This window comes from Vicia villosa, unplaced genomic scaffold, assembly GCF_029867415.1.
Source record: "Vicia villosa cultivar HV-30 ecotype Madison, WI unplaced genomic scaffold, Vvil1.0 ctg.000114F_1_1, whole genome shotgun sequence".
NCBI classification, from domain to species: domain Eukaryota; kingdom Viridiplantae; phylum Streptophyta; class Magnoliopsida; order Fabales; family Fabaceae; genus Vicia; species Vicia villosa.
Genome location: NW_026705022.1, coordinates 712,729 through 732,856, shown reverse-complemented (window position 1 = coordinate 732,856; position 20,128 = coordinate 712,729). Strand labels below are relative to the sequence as shown.

The 20,128-nt window shown below is 33.1% G+C and overlaps 2 protein-coding genes across 4 annotated transcripts in view; one reads left to right on the top strand and one right to left on the bottom strand.

The window, feature by feature from the left end:
- The window catches only part of LOC131624345 (plastidic glucose transporter 4-like), a 72,529-nt gene extending 57,020 nt beyond the window's left edge, over positions 1 to 15,509 (bottom strand). Inside the window, exons 1-14 of one of the 3 annotated variants that reach the window (XR_009290574.1) lie at positions 15,331 to 15,508; positions 14,882 to 15,157; positions 14,098 to 14,212; positions 13,842 to 13,909; positions 13,576 to 13,708; positions 13,390 to 13,489; positions 13,188 to 13,300; positions 12,905 to 12,998; positions 12,565 to 12,718; positions 12,315 to 12,461; positions 12,118 to 12,191; positions 11,856 to 11,944; positions 11,649 to 11,763; positions 11,238 to 11,556 (exon numbers count right to left, since the gene is read on the bottom strand). Coding sequence is in view for 2 of the 3 variants with exons in the window: in XM_058895297.1 (XP_058751280.1) it covers positions 11,374 to 11,556; positions 11,649 to 11,763; positions 11,856 to 11,944; positions 12,118 to 12,191; positions 12,315 to 12,461; positions 12,565 to 12,718; positions 12,905 to 12,998; positions 13,188 to 13,300; positions 13,390 to 13,489; positions 13,576 to 13,708; positions 13,842 to 13,909; positions 14,098 to 14,212; positions 14,882 to 15,152 (1,656 nt within the window). In the remaining variant the exon portion in view is untranslated. Of the gene's footprint in view, positions 1 to 11,186; positions 11,557 to 11,648; positions 11,764 to 11,855; positions 11,945 to 12,117; positions 12,192 to 12,314; positions 12,462 to 12,564; positions 12,719 to 12,904; positions 12,999 to 13,187; positions 13,301 to 13,389; positions 13,490 to 13,575; positions 13,709 to 13,841; positions 13,910 to 14,097; positions 14,213 to 14,881; positions 15,158 to 15,330 lie in introns of those variants that run through there. The other 2 variants (XM_058895297.1, XM_058895296.1) reach the window with 2 other exon arrangements.
- On the top strand, positions 6,916 to 10,243 carry LOC131624349 (uncharacterized). The gene is made up of 4 exons (XM_058895300.1): positions 6,916 to 7,073; positions 7,260 to 7,320; positions 7,777 to 7,963; positions 9,944 to 10,243. Exons 1-4 carry the CDS (start codon positions 6,960 to 6,962, stop codon positions 9,984 to 9,986), a joined length of 405 nt encoding a protein of 134 aa, XP_058751283.1. The 5' UTR covers positions 6,916 to 6,959; the 3' UTR covers positions 9,987 to 10,243.
- Positions 15,510 to 20,128: the final 4,619 nt, after the last annotated feature.

The following is a 20,128-nucleotide window of genomic DNA, read 5'->3' as shown; positions in this document are numbered from 1 at the left end:
GTCTTCAAACCTAGTTTCGAAGCCTTTTTTTATTCAAAAATGGATGAAAATATTTTGTTCATAATCAATGAAAAGTTTGTTGATTTCGATGATTTGAAAGATAAAAGTTTTGATATAAGAAAAACTATTTCCAAACAAAAGTTAAATGGTTACTTTGACATTCTTCATGGATCCATCAATGCTAATCTCATTAAAGAGTTTTGGTTAAATATCTTCATTGTGCCATCTATTCATGATGTTGAGTCAATCCAGTCCTATGTCAATGGCTCTCCTATCACCATTACTTCATCATTGATTGCTAAGACAATAAACTATAAAGAGAAAGGTAATTGTGTTGAACATTATAGATTCAACAATGTCTACTCAATCCGCCTTCACCTAATTTATGCCAACAACAATAAACTCACCAGTCTTGCTACTCTACTCCCAAGTGCAAAAGTTTAGTATCAACTTCTAGTGTTAAATCTCCATCTATGAGAGATTAACACTTTTCCTTACTAGCAATGTTAGAGTTAATCTTCCTCTTACCATTTTTAACTTCTTAAAGAAAATCATAGTCATCTTTCGGGAGGAAATGACTTTCTCCATACCATAGAGAAGAGTTCTTTATAAAATTTTCTCTCAGTTAGAGATAGGGAATACGGATAATGTTGAAGTTGAGCGGAGTTAGAAGTTTGAAAACGTGGAATAGTTATATTCTATTTCTTTGTAATCCTTAATTGATTATCAATGAAATATTTCCTTTCCTATTATTGCCTGTTCTTTTTTATTGATGACAAAGATATTGAGAATTACTAATTAACAAAGAAAATTGAAAAAAAATAACTAAGAAAAAAAGGGAATCTCAAATATTCCAAGTGAGAAATCATTGAAAAAACTTTAAATGTCTCAGTTTTCTAAAGAATTGAGAGAATGTGTTTATTAATTTTTTTATAGATAAAATATGGCGCTCACTTATAGCTACGTTACTTCAATTTTCGAGAAACCTGAGGGAAAAAGTTGTTTATTTTCCTAAAAAAATCAAATATGGCGCTCGCAAGACATATACTCTCAATTTTTAGCATGTTCGAGGTGAAAATATCGTCATAAAAAGTGTTATTTGTAGTAGTGGTTATTCACAACAAATCACCATCTCATGTTAGGTATTCTCAAGCAATCAACAACATCATGAAATAATGATTACATATGTAAACACATATGCAAATATACTTCACAACTGACTCTAATGCACACGGTACCATTTATGGATGACACAGGCCCATATTCGCTCCCGATTCCCTCTTAGAATCAGAGCACACCAAAATCACTACTAATCACCTTATAGTAACGTTTCATTGATCCCTTACTGGAAATAGCTACTCGCTCCCGATCCACATCATCATAGTAGAACACACCAAACTAAACCGAAGTTCGTAAACTATGATGCATGCATTTCAACAACAACATGAAATTATATGCACATGCACCATTGGCCATTCTTCTGATTGTGCACATCACAAACAATATCAGCACAACAATTTAATATGAACATATTAATCAAGATCACATCACCAAAATTCAACAATTATCATAATTTGCACATAATACACATACCAATATAGTTAATTATTTAACGGTGCAATAATTGATTCATCATCACCGATAATTAATATTTTCTCACCAATTATCACCAAACAGTAATTCAACATCGCCTTCATGCGAAACCAGACCAGAAAAGTCAAACCGGAAACTCAAAATAAACCACTTACACGATGACGCCCTTTCTGGGCACATGACGACTTGCTCATCATCTGGGTGACACACTTTAGACTCAACATGTCACCCACCTTGAAGATCGGCTTAAGAAAACAAGTCTGGGGACCATGGCGATCTCCCCGTCAGGCAAGTGACAACTGTCACCACCTTTAGCATCATGACAACCAGGTCGTTTGACGAGTGACGACCTTCGCCCTAATTCAGAAGGCCAAATTATTTTTTTGCCATGGGAGCTTTAAGGAAGCTCCAATTTTGGCCTCTAAACACCCAATTTAACCATAAACATCACATATACATGATCCTACGTCTATTTCATCATCTAATCATGATTACACACTTTAATCCATTAATTCATCATGAATTCACCTTTAACATCGAAACACAAAAACATATCACATTCACCATTAACATCAACATTCATCCTAACGATCATCATGTAAATCCCAACAATTGACAGAAACGAAAATCAACAACCAACAATGACATTTAACACAATTTCATAATAAAAAACACATAAAACATCATGATTAAAACAATGGAGCAATAAAAACTATTGGAGAGGAAGAACCTGTCCCTACCCCATCATGATAAACACCCATAAAAGAGAAATCTCCCCCTTACCTTAGATTTTTCAGTAGCAAGTTCCCTAATCAAAGTTCACTACAAGAAAATTAGAGATTTACGACACATAAGTCGCGACACTTAGATGATAACCACCCTCTTTCTCCAATCGCGACAGTACCCACGTCGGTTTTGGACAATTGTCGTTTAATTTTTCTTTCCTTAAGCCCTAGACTTGTTCTTCTTACTCTTTCTCTTCATCCCCTTATTTTGCACGTACTATAAAATTTCTGCTAACTCTCCCGACTTTTCTATTTTTAATAAAACCTAATTCTCCCATTTAGGTTATTTCTTTCTATCCTTAATTATTTCCATATTCTCCTCTTTGTCCCTTATTCCTCTACTAACTAATATTTTCTTTTTAATTTTAATTACTAAATAATTTCTATCACAAAGCCACGAACTTCTAAATTTTTATTTTAATTTATTAATTAACTAATAATCTAATTACTTCTAATTATTCTACCAATCCACCAATGCTCTCACTACATCCCACCATTTACTCCCATAATATCACCAATAAGAAACAAATAAACCACCAAATAACTAAATTATATAATTACAATCTTCATTAAAATAATTATGAAAAACAAGGTGTTACATTTTGAGTTACCATAGAAGAAGGGTTAAAGTCTCTTGAGATCACTGCCAAAAGATAAAGAGAGATAACGACTAAAAGGATGAAGAAACCTCCGACAATGTATCTAAATAGTAATGGTATTAAATAAAAACACCAAGCCCCATAAACCTCACATAGCCACTCGTGCCAAAACTCAAAGAAGGAGACAATAGATAAACAAATATATACGAAAGATCAAGCAAGCTCTGTAGTTAATTGTCAAAATCCATAACCAAGGTAAAAATAAGATACCAATGTTGTAAGTACTAGAAGCACAAGACAACATGTTCCCTGCATTCGAACGAGAGGTATGGCATGTTGTTTCAATACATACTAAATCCTCGACTCCTAAGGAAAATCATAATTTTCAAATAGCATATGAGATCGAGTCTGAAAGGTCCAAAGTTATTACTTTCCAATCAATATCTTTTGGTCCCTAAAAAGGAACCGTACTACGAGAATAAGGAAGCTTTGACTGACTTTTTAGAGCTATATAGTATAAAATAGGGTGATTATTATTATAATGAGCAAGAATTTTCACGAGGGATCACATTAAAATAGGGTGATTATTAAAGATGTCTACAATTGTATCATGAGAGAACACATTAAGTCTTTTTGGACAAAATTCACCTGGCATCTCTACATACCACCGGTTAAGTCATTAGTGACTTGAAAACTAATGCATAATGTTATTGCAACATAAGACAACTTGATTCGAAGAGGATGCATATGACTTTGAGATGCTTTCTCTACAATCATGATATGTAAATAGGGGATGTGTTGATGTGCATAAGGTATATACTTATGTACGGTGCATAAATACTCAAATATTGTTTATATTACTCAAAGTATTATATTTATTACTCAAAATAATATACAGATTATTCAAAATAGTATAAATATTACTCAGAACAATGAATATATTACTCAAAATAGTTAAAATTCGATATTACTCAGAATGGTGTAAATATTACTTAGAATAGTGTACTCATTACTCACAATTAATAATTACTCATATTTAATAGATGTGTGAGATATTGGATCGAACTCTAGTATTGTCGAAGGGTAGCTTCTTGGTTCGACAGAGTTAAGCATGAAGTCGAAGGATTGTTCACATGCTGGTGTCGAAGTGTGCATGTTGTAGTCGAAGATGGGTCTAGCATGCAGATGTCGAAGATGCTAGGGTTGTTAGCATGTTAAATTAGGTTTTAGTGTTTAAACCCTAATTTGTTAAGTTAGCTTGTTTATTAAGTTGGCTTGTGTAATGGGCCTTGCTGAAAAAGCCCATTAGTTAGTATGTTAGGTTTTATTATAAATAGCATACTAGTCTCTCATCATTGCTAAGCTGCAAATCCTAATTAAGGGTGAGAGAGGTTATTTGTTATTCTTGTAAACTTGTAATCTTGTTTTAAGAGAAAGTGAAAGAATAGCAGTTATAACCAATTCTTGTGTTCCTCTTCTTCCTTGTCCTTTATTCTTCCTTGTTTTATACTTTGTTCTTGGCATTGAATTCACAACAAGATGTGTACAAATAATGCATATATTATTCATGGATTATGATATTATTACTCGTTTCTAACTAAAATGTTACTCGAAACAATTTAAATATTACTCGTACGAGACTTATGCACCGTGCATAGGGGTGGGAATAGGCCAGGCCGGCCTACAGGGGCCTATAGCCTAGCCTACTTAAGGCCAGACCAGGTCAGACCTATTTGATAAAAAGGCCAGGCTTGGGCTTTTTTAAAAGCCTATTTAATAAAATAGGCCAGGCCCAGGCTATTAAAAAAGCCTATAAAGCCTTGTAGGCCGGCCTATATTTTCATATATATTAAAATTAGTCTTAATAGGTTGACCTATATATGCATATATATTAGAAAAAGTGTTAAATAGATTGGTCTATATATGCATATATATTAGAAAAAAATGCTAAATAGGTCGGTCTAAATGTTCATATATATGCGACCTATAAGGCTTTTTAAGTAATATGAATTAATTGAAAATATTAATAAGAAAGAGGCTTTTAAATAGGCTTTCAGGCCAGGCCAGACTTTTAAAAAGGCCAGGCCAGGCTGAAAAAACGAGCCTATAGTAGGCCATAGGCCAGGCTCAGGCCTTGTAAGTTTATCGTAGGTCAGGCCCAGGCCTTATAAAGCCTAGCCTAGCCTAGCCTATTCCCACCCCTAACCGTGCATAAGGATATACCTTATGCACATCAACCTGACCCTGTAAATAGTATACCACATATTTCTTAGATGCAGGTACACTTTAGTTTTCTGACATTGGATAGAGATATTTTTTGACATGGACATTGCAGGGCCGACCGACCCAACGTAATGTGAGGCCTAAGGCGACTATTAAAATGAAAATTTTTTGTTCATCCCCCATAATTAGATATTTAATTTTTAGAAGAAATTCTAAGATTTTTTACGACTAAATTTTTTGATATGTACTATGAAACTAATACGAAATATAAAATTGAATACAAAATTCTTTTTATACTGTGAGTCATGTTGTCCACTTTCACATATTATGTTAATTAAACAAAAATCTTTGTATTTTTTAACGCATTTATATAAGTAAGAGTAACACAAATAAAAATGAATTTTTACAAAATTAAAAATTAAAATTATTTAAATAATAAAATTTATAATTATTCTATAATAATTTATGATTTAAATTATTCTAGGAAATATTTTTTCCTCGTTAAAAAATAAAACAATGTTTTAAAAAAAAAAATCCAAAAAGCCATTAGTTCTAATAAAAAAAAATATTTTCTCATTTAAGGCCCTACGAGATTTGAACACAAGACCTTTCTCTAATAAAATATAATTTACTTACCAATTGAGCTAGGCAAGCATCTATATATAATTTTCATTTTAAAAAAAATATAGTGAGTTTTAATTTTGTGAGGCCTAACATACCTTTAAAAAAAAATTTTTTTGAGGTCTAAGGCTTACACTTGGACCGACTCTGGGACATTGATAGAATTTGTTACAAAAACTTATTTAAACTTTTTGGTAGAAGTTAGAGCTCTCAAATTAAGAATCTGATCACGACTCTCATCATAATAGTTCTTTGCAAAATTTGACACACAAAAAATTATATCAAGTTAAAAAATGATAACATTGATTTTGATAGACATTTTTCATGTTAAAAAATGGATGTATATGACATCTACTTCTTTTAAGAGGCCCATGTACTCTTCAATTCACGAGTTTACAATGATTAAATACTTTGATATCAAATGTCGCCCTCCTCTCGCACCTAGAATCATACAAGTTAATTAATATTTTTCTGATCAAAATTGGACTAAGTGCAACACGAATGAAGCTTCAAGTAAAAATTCTGAAATATTAACTTGTGGTTGTATATTTAAGGATAATTTAGGAACATTCTTTGGAGATTTCTCCGTTAAGATTGAAGAAAGCTGAAAAATTCTGAAATAGCTACTTTACACTTCATTTGAAGCTTGCTTGAAATCATGCTTGTTATCGAGAATACTAACAAAAAAAATTGGAGAAATTTTTATCTTGAAATCGACTCAATATTTGCTATTCGTGCATTTTTTAATTTGAATAATGTCCATTGTCATCTTTTAATTAAACTAAAAAAATTCTTCTGAATATTCAACATTAATGTGTACTACTAGTAGTCCCCAATATTCAATAACATATGTACTAAAGATTGTATTGTACTTCTGAATCATGATCAAATCAAGTTTTCTTCCTGCATAAAAGTAAAATAAAATATACTATAGTACATTTTTAACAAAATCGTCATAAAAAATCATTCATTACTTTCAAAGACTGAATTATTTTTTCCATGTTTTTTCGGATTTATTTGATTAACGTAAAAATAAAACAAATTTTGTTTTGATATAATAATTAATCAATAGAAATAAATTATAATAATAGTATATTGCATTTAAATTGAAAAGAACAAAACCCTACGAATAGAAAAAATGGAAAAGGAAGAAGAAGATCGTAGAAGAGAAGCAGCAATTTCATCATCACCTTGTTTACAACCCAATTTCAACCCCAAAGGCGTTACTCAAGATCAACTTTCCAAGTTTCGTGTGGGTAATCTCTTAATTTCATTTCAATTTTCATTAATTTTCTCATTGAAATTTCCCCCTTTTTGTATATAGATAAAAACTGAAAATTTTAGTTTTGGTCCTAAATTCTGGAACCTAGGTGTTGTTTTACTGTGTTTGTTTGATGTTTTTCCAAGTTAACATTGTTTGAATATTTGAATTTTGTAGGAACTGCATAGGAAGCGCTTACAATTAAAGTCTAAATCAAAGTTTAAGACAAAACCCAAAGGTTATTTTTTTTTTTTTTAATGATTCTTGTGTTGTTGGTAATATTATTGTTGTTTTAAGGGTATGTTTGTATTGAGTTATTAACTTATTTGATAAGCACTTGTAAGGTTGTTTCAAAGAGCTTAAGTTATTACATGTCCACAAATAGTTTTCACTTTTCAGCTTATTTTCTTAAAAAAGCGGCAGCGTGTTAGCGTCTGTGTTAGTGTCGGGACACAAACACTTATGATTACGTTTAATTTATTCAATTTTTTCAAATTATAAGCAGTATCAACGTGTCAATGTCGTTATCGTGTCCGGTGTCAGTGTTTGTGTCCGTGCTTTTGTGTCCGTGCTTCATAGTGTATAAGTACTTATATGATGAGTGCTAACATAAGCGGCTAAATAAGTTGTTTATTCGATAAGGGCTTAACTCTTGTTGATGTGTCTTTTGTGTTTCCTTGATTGGGTTCTGCAGATGAGTCAAAGAGGAAGGCACAAGGAAATGATCCATATAGAAATAAGAGTGGAGCTCAAGGATTCAAAGTTGATAACAAAGAACAAAGCATCTTGAATAATCTCGAAAGCTTTGATTCGAGAAATGAAGACTCGAAGAGTAGTGCATCTGTTCCTTCTACATCAAAGAAGCAAAAATTGCATTGGGGGTATAGCTCTAACTCGACTTTCATTAACAGAAAAATTCCATTTTTAACACTTTATCATCAATCTATGTTGTTTATCTCAGATAGCGTCGCGTAGCATCGACACCCTAAATGCTATAGCGGATAGTGGGATAACTATTATTGCAAAGACTACAGATCAGTGTTCAAACATAAACACTAAAAAATAGAATAACAGTAAAACACGCATAATTAAATAGACCATACTTAATAATTAAAAAACTACAAAGCAATACAACTTAAAATAGAGAAGAAAATCATATTGTCACGACAACTCCTACCGCCGCTACACTATTCCGCTTTGGCGCACTATTGACAACAGCCATAAATTATGATTTACTCTAATCACTGGGAAATGCTGCTATGTTTTTTGCAACCCCACCCATTAATAAAGTAGTTTGCCAGGCTTAAAGTAGCTACCCATGTTAACAAGATCCTTTCCTTAACACTCACTCCTTTCAGTAGGTCTTACTCTAAGAAGTTTGTATTGAAATGAGTATCCATATTTAACACTGTCGCATACATTCCATGACATTGCTCACCACCCTGCTTCTAGACGTGATCCAAGCGGGCTCGAGTGTTTGAAGTTCATTTAATCAGATACTTCACCTTCTTAGTCTGCATTTTGAACCAAGTTTATTGAAATCAATCGACGACGAATCCCAATTACGGATATATAAGAGCCAAAACTGCTAAGGGCATTCCATCATGTTCATCCAAGTTCAATTTATTGTATTCATTATTATCAAATAGCGCGCCATGGCCACTATGGCGGATATTCATGGCGGTTTTTGGGCTTGCGCGATGGTAAATATCGGCCAATGTTGCGGATTTTTCTTCCATAATCAGCTATAACGGCGCCGCAAAGCAGCCGATATGGCGGGATTTTGACTCTCCGCCATCTGCCATAGACAACGCTGATTGCATTGACTGCATGGTTTTATGACTGCGGTAAATGTTAACTGCATGGTTTTATGACTGCAGTAAATGTTTATTATAATGTAAAATTTCATGTCATCTTGGTCTTGGCCCACCAATAGAGACTGAGCTCAGGTTATTTAGTACTACCATATAAGATTTCAGTAAATGATAAGGTGTTAGAAATTGGGCTAAAAAGAACGATAGAGTCACCAGCTGTCGGCAACTCATTGTCGTTTGATGAAGACACTTAACATTCTAACCTAATCAAATTAGATTCACATGAAGAACTTGGAATGCGGGCAGTGTTGTTAACAAACCAGTATAGCCTCATTATACCGCTATTATGTATCGGAATTTGGAATAGCTGATACGATAAGTCAACTGCGCTATTTGCAGGATACCGGTGTGTTTCGACATATGGGTTAAAGTGGTACATGATGAACAGCAGAGCTGTGTGTTTTAACAAAAGTCAAACTTTTTAAAACATTAAAAAATTACAAAATCTCAAGTGGCGGTCAAACTTTTTAACAGCTGTGTGTTTCGACATGTTTTTATATACAATTATTTATATTTCAACCGCTTTGCAGCTTCTGCTATTTACCTGCTACGTGCTACGCTATCCGCTATTTTTCATATCTTATTTTTGGCAATCCATTATTTTCCACAATCTGCTATTAATAACACTATGTGGGTCATCTGATCTCATTCAAAAGTTTTAATTTTCGGATTGTAGTAACTAATTGATTTTTTAACAGCAGCAATTCCGATTTGTTAGAAGTATAAGAGTGTTATGTTGAGGTTTACGGAGTCCTAGTTAGCAGTTTTGTTAGAAGTATAAGAGTGTTATGTTGAGGTTTACGGAATCCTAGTTAGCAGTAATTTCTTTCATTACATGAATCAGCAATCCTGATTTTAGTTGAACACATCGTCTTAACTGTGTGTTAGTAGTATTGTATTTTTATGTTTTTTCCATGTATAAGGTTATTTATGTTTCATGTGAGAAGTTTACAATCTTTTTGATGTGTCTGTTGTTAACATTTGCAGGCTTGATACCAAGGAGAGGTGGGAGAGGAAATCCAACATGTAGATATTACCATGAATCTGAAATGAGAAACCCATCAAGTTTTGTCAAAATATTTTGTAAATTAGTGCTATTGAGGATAGTCATGGAAGTGCTCAAAAATGTTGTGGCACTTGCACATGCTCTATATGATAATTGAGCATTAGCTATCAACTTGTTGGGGGCTTAAGTTGAGATGTATAATCAAGATTCTCAATACCTTTGCTCTGTTTATTATACTAGCAAATATAATGAATTAAATAATAGAGTTCTATTTTTGCTTATCAAGTGTTCTTTTCTTTTTTTTTATGTTTTATATTTTACATTTTCTCTTCCTCTAGACTACACACATTATTACTTATTTCCTAAATTGGAGACTACACACATTATTACTTGACTGTTGCCAAGTAGCAACGCGTGTAGCAAAATTTTAAATCACTTATCACTATTGTGTGACAAAATTTAACAAATCATTGATGACTGGGATATGCAATCTAGTATAATATGTTGAATTTGTGATTTAATTTTGGGATACAAACTCATTCGATTTTAAGATCAAACAAAGTATTTGTGATTTAGTTTGATTTTGAGTGATAATTTTAAAAAATTAAATATAATTCAATTCAATCTAATGTAATTTATTTTAGATTAATTTTTGGATACCAAGTTAATAAATTATAATTCCTTTATTAATAATACTATTATGATGCAATTTATTACAATTTTTTAAATAATAATATTATAAAAATGTGATTTATTACCGATGAAATTCATCAATTAATTAAACTAATAAATTATATTTAAAATTTTTAAAATAATATCCAATCACATCAAAATACTATTAAATGTTGTGCCATTTTTTTTAGATTGATTTATGGCAAAGATCTGTTTACGGTTTTAGTTTAGATTTTTGATTTTTTTAATTGTATTACGACAACCAATCGTTAGTTGGTCCGATGGTGATTGACGCTAAATTTGATAGGGAGAACCACGATTCGATCTCCGCAACTGCGATCGAGAGAAGACTGAAACCACTTGATGCCAAAACTGACCCCCGAAATATTACAGCAATCACATGTAGTATTATTTAATTTTGTACAATTTTTTATTTTTTAGATTAGACTTCAAATTATTCAACCTACAATTGAAGTGAGAATGCCATTATTCATGATATCTACCACTACCAACACTAGCAAAAAAAAAAAAACTGTAAAACATGGTACTACAGAACACAAATGCTTAGCAAAAGCTCACATTATTGTTACCATATTTGCAAACGAACAAATTTTGATTACAACAAACAACTTGGCCTTAGTGCATCTACCACTTTTGCTTAGCAACAGTACAAACATAAAACAGTTTATTGAGCAGCCTTGTGATTATGATGATCACATTCATCACTTCCGGAAGTTTCTCAAGCTTGAGAGCTAAGCTCGCGTTCTATTGCTTCCAACGAGCGACCTTTTGTTTCCACAACGTTGCCGGCTATGTACAAAACAGCAAGAACACATACAGCTGCGAATCCCAAGTACACAGAGCTGATACCGAACTTGTTCACCACACTCAAGAAAGAGAGGCCGATGACGAAGTTGGAGATCTGTTTTAAGACAAGAAAAAGCAAACCATGTTCAATTAGAAATGATAAAAGTATCACGAAAAAATGCTACATTTCATAGTGAAGTCACTCACCCAATGTGTGCCTAATGCCAACGAAACTGCTTTTGCTCTAATTCTCGAAGCAAATATCTCCGGTAAAAGAAGGGCAGGCACGGGACCAGCACCGAGAGAGAAGGATAGGACATAGCTAAAGACCGTATAAACAAATAAACTATAAGTTCATTGAAGTTAAGTTTTCATGAATAGAATCATAATTATTGATGAAATTAAGTGACATACAAAACAGTTCCTAGGACCGCAAGAGGCCCGGAGTATGGTGCAAGCGTCTTCCAACTAAAAGTGAGAGAAAGAAGCAACATAGAAGCAGCCTGGGAAAGACATAGAGCAAAGACTGTCAATTATATGAATCAAAGTTACATGATGTCTTCAGAAAATAATAGTAAGATCAATAAATTATATCGCACAAGAAATAAAATTAAGTTATTTGGAAAAAAACATAAACAAATAAAATAAAAAGTCTAATTGAGAATTGATGCATTACCATCCCAGTAAAACTCGTGATAAGGAGACTTTTCCTCCCTTGTTTGTCCATCAAGGAGGAAGCAATAGCAGTTCCTATGACAACCAAAAAAACAGATGTCAGAAAGATAGAACCAATACCATACCTTTGCAATATACAAAAGTAGCTTTTTTTAATTGAAAGTGCAATCGAAATATTTAAGATTTAAAATTACTAACCAATGACATTTGAGGCGCCAACAAGGGCACTTGCGGCGACATCAGAAGCAATTCCAGCATTGCGGAACACAGAAGTTGAATAATACACCAAAGCGTTTATTCCAGCGAACTGTTGGAACAAGAAAAGTGCGGCCCCAACACTGACAACTGCAAGAAGACATTTTTCCGTAAAGCGTAAATCAAACGTAAAAGGAAATCACATAGCTTATCAAATCGAACTATGTATAGGCTGAAATGAAATATAAGATACCTTTCCAATATCGGCTACTAAACAGATCAAGCCAACCTGCTTCGGGTTCAGAAGAACCTTGACTCGCTGTTCTTAAGTCATGCATAACTGCAGGAACTCTTTCTTTTCCATATAGTGTTTTAATAGCCTTTTCAGCTTCAATGATTTTTCCTTGCTGTAAAACAATATACATGGAATTTTCTCAGAAAACCTACAACAAAATAATCTCGTTACATTCTTAACTTAAATGTATAATGTGTATATTCGGTTGGACAATGTTAATCCATTTTAAGCATTTAACAAATCATGATGTGAACTTATTTCTTCTACGACAAAAGATACGAGAGAGTTGCAAGAAAACCTGGAAAAGCCAACGGGGACTTTCGGGAGCAATTGCCATTCCTAGAGCTAATAGAACGGATGGAACTACTGCAATGCCAAACATTGTTCTCCACCTGATAAAATAAAATAACTAGGATACAGGAAGTATAATTGACAAGTAAATGTTTTCAAATCCTCCGAGTCAAAAGAATCTCAAGATGATATTAGTCATCAGAAGAGAAGAAATACACGCCTTTCAACGAGGTTAGATGAATAACACACTCGCACCGACAAAAAAATGTTTAGGGTAAACTACTCAATACCATAATGGGTTTCCTGCAAGAGGTAGACCAACCACCAGTGCTACAAGAATCCCAATACATATAAAAAGTTGATTGATAGATCCGAGCGCGCCACGGATTTCAGTTGGCGAAATCTGCCCAAAAAGGAAATCGTTCGTTACATTTCCAATATAAAATATGTAATCACAATCATAGAGATTTGATAAATTATCAAAGTCGCCACCTCTGATATGTATAGTGGTACTATAGCAGATGTGACACCGATTCCTATACCAGCAAGCAAGCGACCGATGATCATTGTCTGAACGCTTTGCGCTGTAGCACTGTAAACACGTCCTAGTTCAACAAAAGGTTTCCAAAAATATATAAACATCGATCTTTGTCCTCAACAAAACAACAACTGACGTACCAAAGATATGCTCCAATTGCTAGAGGGATTGCATCTAACTGAAACGTCCTAGTTCTTCCAAATTTGTCAGCCAATGTTCCACCAGTGAACGAACCAACAGTGGCACCAGCAAGTAGCGAGCTGACAATCCATCCTGTTCAAGGATTTCACATTCATGAATGAGAGTGAGACTAGTTTAAAATGAAGAGAAAGTATTTTCATAAATATCTAAAATTCTCATTGTTTGAAAGATCAATCATATGCGTTCATTTTTAAAAATTGAGTACCTTGTAGAACTGTATTTTCAACTATGCCAAGTTCAATAGCAAGGTATTCAAGAGCACCATTTACCACCCTGCACCAAACAGGGCATTTCTAGAGTTATCGAAAGCAAATATGTTATTAAAAGAAAAGTAGCAACAGTTCTAGTTAAGATTCAATTCAGGACTGGACCGGTCGGTTCAACTGGGAACCGGCCAGTCTTCCAGCGGGTTCAACGATAGTCGATTGACCAACATACTAAAACGAAGAGGCTATCCATACCCGAGATGGTATCCAAATAAAATGGCTCCAAGGCAAGCTACACCAACATAGGGTAGTACAGTTCCAGAAGATTTTCCCAGAGGAACGGCGGGGACAACATGCTCGGCATCTCCATCTGCAACCCATATTCAGACAAAAAGTTTATGAATCATTGAATAATTGTTCAAATACTTTGCAAACATAAGACTTGTAAAACAGAATTTCAAGCACGAAAAACCAAAAAATCAAAGCAAATGTAACAACACTCATAAGCATAGTGATAGCACATTTATTCTTGAGATGATATCTAAAACCACTACGGAATTAAAGGCAATAAAAAGAGGAATTCTATAGTATACAATCTTAACATGGTTTCACAAAACCAAAAACAAAATTAACCATTCATCTACTACGAAGCACTGAAATGGACACCAGACACACTAGACACGTGGTGTCACGACAATGACGTGTCAACCCTAATAATATTTTGAGTAAATGGAAGTGATTGAATCTAATAACGTGTCACTCTCAGGTCGATATCAGACACTAACACATATCAGACACACTTTCAATTTGAGAAGTTGGTGCTTGAAAGATCATTTATGATGTAGTACCATCTAGACTAGAAACTAAGATTAGGTAGTATAGCATGTTATGACTTCATATACTACAATTTGCATTCTCCTAACATCAAATAAGCAATATTGCCAAGAAATTCAAACAAAGAATCATCAACCAAACAAACACGGCCCATCTACATTAATCAAGAACTAATAAACAAAACACATTAAAGAACAATCATCACCAGACTGCAATCCAGAAGCATGAACCCTGAATGATCTGGACTTAGCAGAGGACACAAAAACGCCACCAAAACCAACTCTTCCACTTCTTAGTTTAGATTCAACAGTGACAGAAGAAGCAAGCCTTGAGCCACAGAAATTGGAATTTTTTGTCAAGCAAACTCTTCTCGGTCTTACAACACTCCCATTTCTGAAATCTCCAAAACCCACCAAGCCCCTTTGGGTTTGAGCCCCAAAAATTGTACCTTTCACCGAAACACTTGATGCTTGCATATTATCTGGTCAAAAATTCCAATACCCAGAAAATCAAAAAACTTCAATTTTTCATAAAATGCACATATAAAAAATGTAGAAAACAAGATGAAAAATGTAATAGCATGCATGCAAAAATGAATTGGATGATAAAATCAAATGAGATTCAAAAGGAAGTACAGAAAATGAGGAATTATACCGTACAAAAGGGTGATGAAATGTGTGAGTTTGAAGATTTGGATGATATCACAGTGAATAAAAAAGGAAACTTTTTTATTGAGATTCGCTCTCTGTTTTGTTTTCAGATGAATGAAGAAATAGCTTCGAAAGGATCGTAAACTAACAAAAAAGATGAAAGCTAGTGATGATTTTTTTTTTATCAAACTACAATAAAAAAAATCGCTTGTTTTATTATGTGCGAAGAAAAGACCAAAAAATTTATTTTCTAAATTAATTTTGTTATTCCTCTATAAAATTAACGTTATCATTTGAGAAAGTGAGGAAAAAATATTTAATAAAAAGAAAATATAAATATGCAAATTTAATTAGTGTAAAGATAAGTCTACAATATCAACCAATAACTATTACTATTTATTATGTCAAATCATATTAAAAAATTTAAATTATTTATATGAGAGTGATATATTCTAATTAGATGATAGAGTAAATTTTTTTACACTTTCAATGTATTTTTATTAAATTGTTAACTATAATTATTAAAAATTTTAAAAATATTTCAAAAATGGTGTTTAGAGAAAATTGAGAAAACCCAGTACAGTACGTGGGAGTGAGTGGGTTAGATTAGAGCATGAGGTTGCCAGCGCACGTCGGTGCTGCTGCTTACGTTTTGATGTCTAATGTCCTTTCTCTTGAATTCTGACATATTTCACATACTTGTTGTTCTAATTCAAAATTCACACACGATTTTCACACTGACTATTTTTTTACTATACATTCAATAATATTATCCACATACTTGTTTGTTTCACACACTATCCTGTACAAAAATTATAATTAAAGATATTCAAATCTTGGTTTGGCTTTTGCAAAGGCAAAAACAATTCAAGAGGTTTAGAATTAATTTTGGGTGATTTTAAGATGTTTGGTAAGGCAAAAGTATAATTAATTTTGTCTTTAGAATTGATTCTATTTAAAGCTATAATTTGTAGCTTCTGCTTTTAGAATTGATTCTGGATGATTTTTACACTGTTATTTATTATTCTACCCACTTTTTATAAATGTATTCAAACATAAATTAATTTTATTAAACTCAATTCTGATAAAATCAATTTTACTAAAATCAATTTTATTCACTATCAATCTAAACATATCCTTAATGAATTGTGTATCATATTGTTTCTCTATTAATCTTGTACAAGACTAAGGAGGGATTGTGTTTTGTTATTTGTATACTGATTCAGAATAAACGATTTTCTGTTTCATAATAAAAGTGACTACTTTTAAGAGTTTCACATCGAAAATTAGAATTTTATTTAATTCATTCTTATAAAATCAGTGTATAGGATAAAGATTATTCTCATTTATTAGAGTTTCATCTAACTCAACCTTATAAATTGATTTTGTAGGATTAAATTAGGTCAAACCACATTTCCGCAATTAGGTTATCCATTATTTATTTCTACGTGTTTTTGAGCGTGAGGAGTGTGTTAAGAGTCTCACAGGATAATATATGGATAATATATTGTTTAAACATGTTTTATAAGTAGGGGCAATTTTTATTCTATCAATCAATTTTATAAGGATGAGTTAGATCAAACTCTAATAATTCTTATTAGTGAAAAAAAATTGTCTCAAAACAAATGATTTATTTCAATTTTTTATTTGTATTTAATATTAATTTCTTTTTTCAATTATACCATCAGATCAATATTCACTGCATCAATCTCAACTTAACATATTTTTATTTTGTATTCAAGATGATTTTGAATCCACCAATACTTCTTCCGTAACAATATACAAGCAAAAATAAATATTTTAACACAAACATATTTATTTGAAGTTATGTTTTTTTTTATTTTTTTAATAAGTTTTATAAAAAATATATATAAATGATTTCAATTGATTAATTGATTGTTGATTATGAAAAAATAAAAAGGAAAACAAATTAAATGTTATTTATATTTAATTTTATTTTGGAAAAGAAGTATTTTTAGAGTAAAATAATGATATAAGATAAAGTTAAATTTTTTTCCTTATAATTTGTGACAATATTTTTTAATATGTGTAAGAAGATAAAATGAATCACTAGGGAGTATCAATTTCAATAGACAAATTAGACTCTAGTTGGTAAGACATATTTTTCAACTAATAATTTATAAGTTTATATTACAATTTAGACATGTTTGATAACAGTCTTTTTATCATGAATTTATCGTTTATTTTGTTTGTTTATAGCATAATTCTCGGATGTTATTTAAATAGTGTTTTATTTTATAACTTTTTTATTTTTTATTCCTTTTTAATCCTTATTGTTTTAACAAAAATTCACTTTTATCCTTTGATTTATTTTAATTTAAATTAAAATAATTATGTATTAAATATCTTTTATGTCATTTTACACTTATAAGTTAGTTGAATTGTTAATTTTACCAAACAGTTTAATTAACTTATCAACTATCAGTTTCATCCATCAGCTATAAGTTATAAGCTATCAATCATCAACCATACGTCCATCCGAAAAATGACGATTCTGATGACCCAATCACACTAAACCATTATCAGAGGGGATCTCGAATGTTCATCTCTGGGAAAACTTCAAACTACCATCACTCACCATGTTCGACAGAAAATGTGACCCTCGGGAACATATCTTGACGGTTAATATACAAATGGCGATCATCGGGGCTATCGATTCTCTTAAGTGTAAATTGATGGAGGCCTCCCTGCTGCGTATCATGAGTCTTCCCCATTTTCTAGTGGTTAGTTATTCAGATATGTCGAGAAACATGATACATCAGTTCTCCGCCAGCAAACATCACAAATATCCACCACGAGCTTGTTTAATGTCCTCCAAAACCAGGAAGAATCTTTTCAAGAATATTTGGCTCGATTCAATTAAGAAACCATAAAGGTGTCCCACCCTAACTAGGAGATGTTCGTATGAGCTTTCCAAAGCGGCCTCAAACCAGGAAATTTTAACGAGTCGCTGGCTCAGAAGCTCGCGGCCATGATGGAAGATATCATGATACGAGAAGAATGTTACATCAAGGGAGAAGATAGCAAAACCAGAAAAAGGACCGAGGGTGCAAAAGAAAAAAGGGCCTCCAAGATCAAAACTAGGCGGGAAAAAGATATCCAAGCAACAGGGTCATCGTCGGAAAAAAACAACATATTGAGCAGATAGAAAGAATGTCGTTCGAACACCTTACCCTGTTGAAAACCAGGGGTTAGAGGATTCTGCAGGATACATACAACGCGAGACTCATCCCAGAACCCCATCCCCTAAAAGGGGGAAATGATGGCATGAGCACTGACACATGGTGCAAATATCATAAAGTATGAGGGCACCATACTGAATATTGTGACCACTTGAAACAAGGGATCGAGAAGCTGATACGGAGAGGGTGCCTTAATAAATACGTTCAATATGGAAGGAAGGGCGGATCAAGGATAGTCCCTACCCTGCGACACCCGAGAAAAGGCATCCACGATAAAAAAACACTTGTAGCATTCCACATCACACCTTAAACATAATCGCCGACAATTTCAAGGGTGATGGAGCATCCAGCTCTTCACACAAAAGATATGCTAGGAAGTTAATGTATGTAGAGAATGCCCCTCTTACAGAATTGGAATCACTTGATTTGGAGTTCAGTTTTTTTAGTCGAGATTTAAAAGATATAATCCCCACGAAGACAATCTGATGGTGATCAACATCCAGAGTGGAAGTTGGAATGTCAAGAGGGTAGTGGTTGACCCGGACAATTAAGCAGATATCCTGTACTGGGATGCTTTTAAAATATTAAAGATAGATTAGGAGTTGCAACCATTCAAAGGGTCTCTGGCCAGTTCTCAGGAGAGCAGGTACATGTGTTTGCTATTTCACCATAAGAACTATGCTCGGGAGTAGAGAAAACGCTAAGACAATAAAACTTAGATACATGGTATTCAAGGCCCTTCTCCTTACAACATAGTTATTAGAAAACCAACTTTTAATACTTTGAAGGCGATTTTATTAACGATATAGCTGACAATACGAATGAGTTAGAGTGGTAAAAGGAAACCATAAACTAGTTAGGAACTGTTACCAGGATAGTTTGAAACTGAGGAGAAAATGCGACACCAAACCGGTATCAGATGCTTATAAAGTACACTATGTGGATCTTGATCCATGAGGAGATCCATTGGAGGACATCCTGACGCCCTTTGAAGAGCTAAAGGTCATTCATATCAGACTTAATGACTACCAGACAACACAAATCAGAATCACTTTATTTCCTGAAGAAGAATCCGAAATAATACAAGGGTTGCGAGAAAATGTTGATCTTTTCGCGTGGCTACCTACAAACATGTCGGGAATAGATCCGAATGTAGTATGTCACCAGCTATCCGTTATTCCTGGGATAAAACCTGTCATGCAAAGAAAGAGGAAAAAAGGGGAGAAAAAAGGGTTGGCAATTAAAGAAGTAAGGAAGTCAGTAGAAGGCTAGAAGCAAAGTTCATCTAGGAGATCAAATACTGACTGGAAAACATAGTAATAGTAAAAAATAATTCGGGAAAGTGGAGGACCAGTGTGGATTTCACCGACCTTAATAAGGAATATTCAAAGTATCCATATGTATTAACAAGTTTTGAAAGGCTCACTGATGGATCGTCAGGTTTGAAAACACTAATTTTCATGGACGCCTACTCCAGCTACAACTAAATCAGGATGAGCTCGTGCGATACTCCAAGAAGCGCCTTCATGAAGAACAGAAGTAATTATTACTATAATGTAATGCCTTTCGCACTAAAAACTGCAGATGCAACATACCAAA

Coding starts and splice junctions, on each gene's coding strand:
- LOC131624349 (XM_058895300.1), top strand. CDS start 6,960: ATGGAAAAGGAAGAAGAAGATCGTAGAAGAGAAGCAGCAATTTCATCA. Junction 7,321..7,776: donor GTTTAAGACAAAACCCAAAG/GTTATTTTTTTT, acceptor TGGGTTCTGCAG/ATGAGTCAAAGAGGAAGGCA. Junction 7,964..9,943: donor AAGCAAAAATTGCATTGGGG/GTATAGCTCTAA, acceptor TAACATTTGCAG/GCTTGATACCAAGGAGAGGT.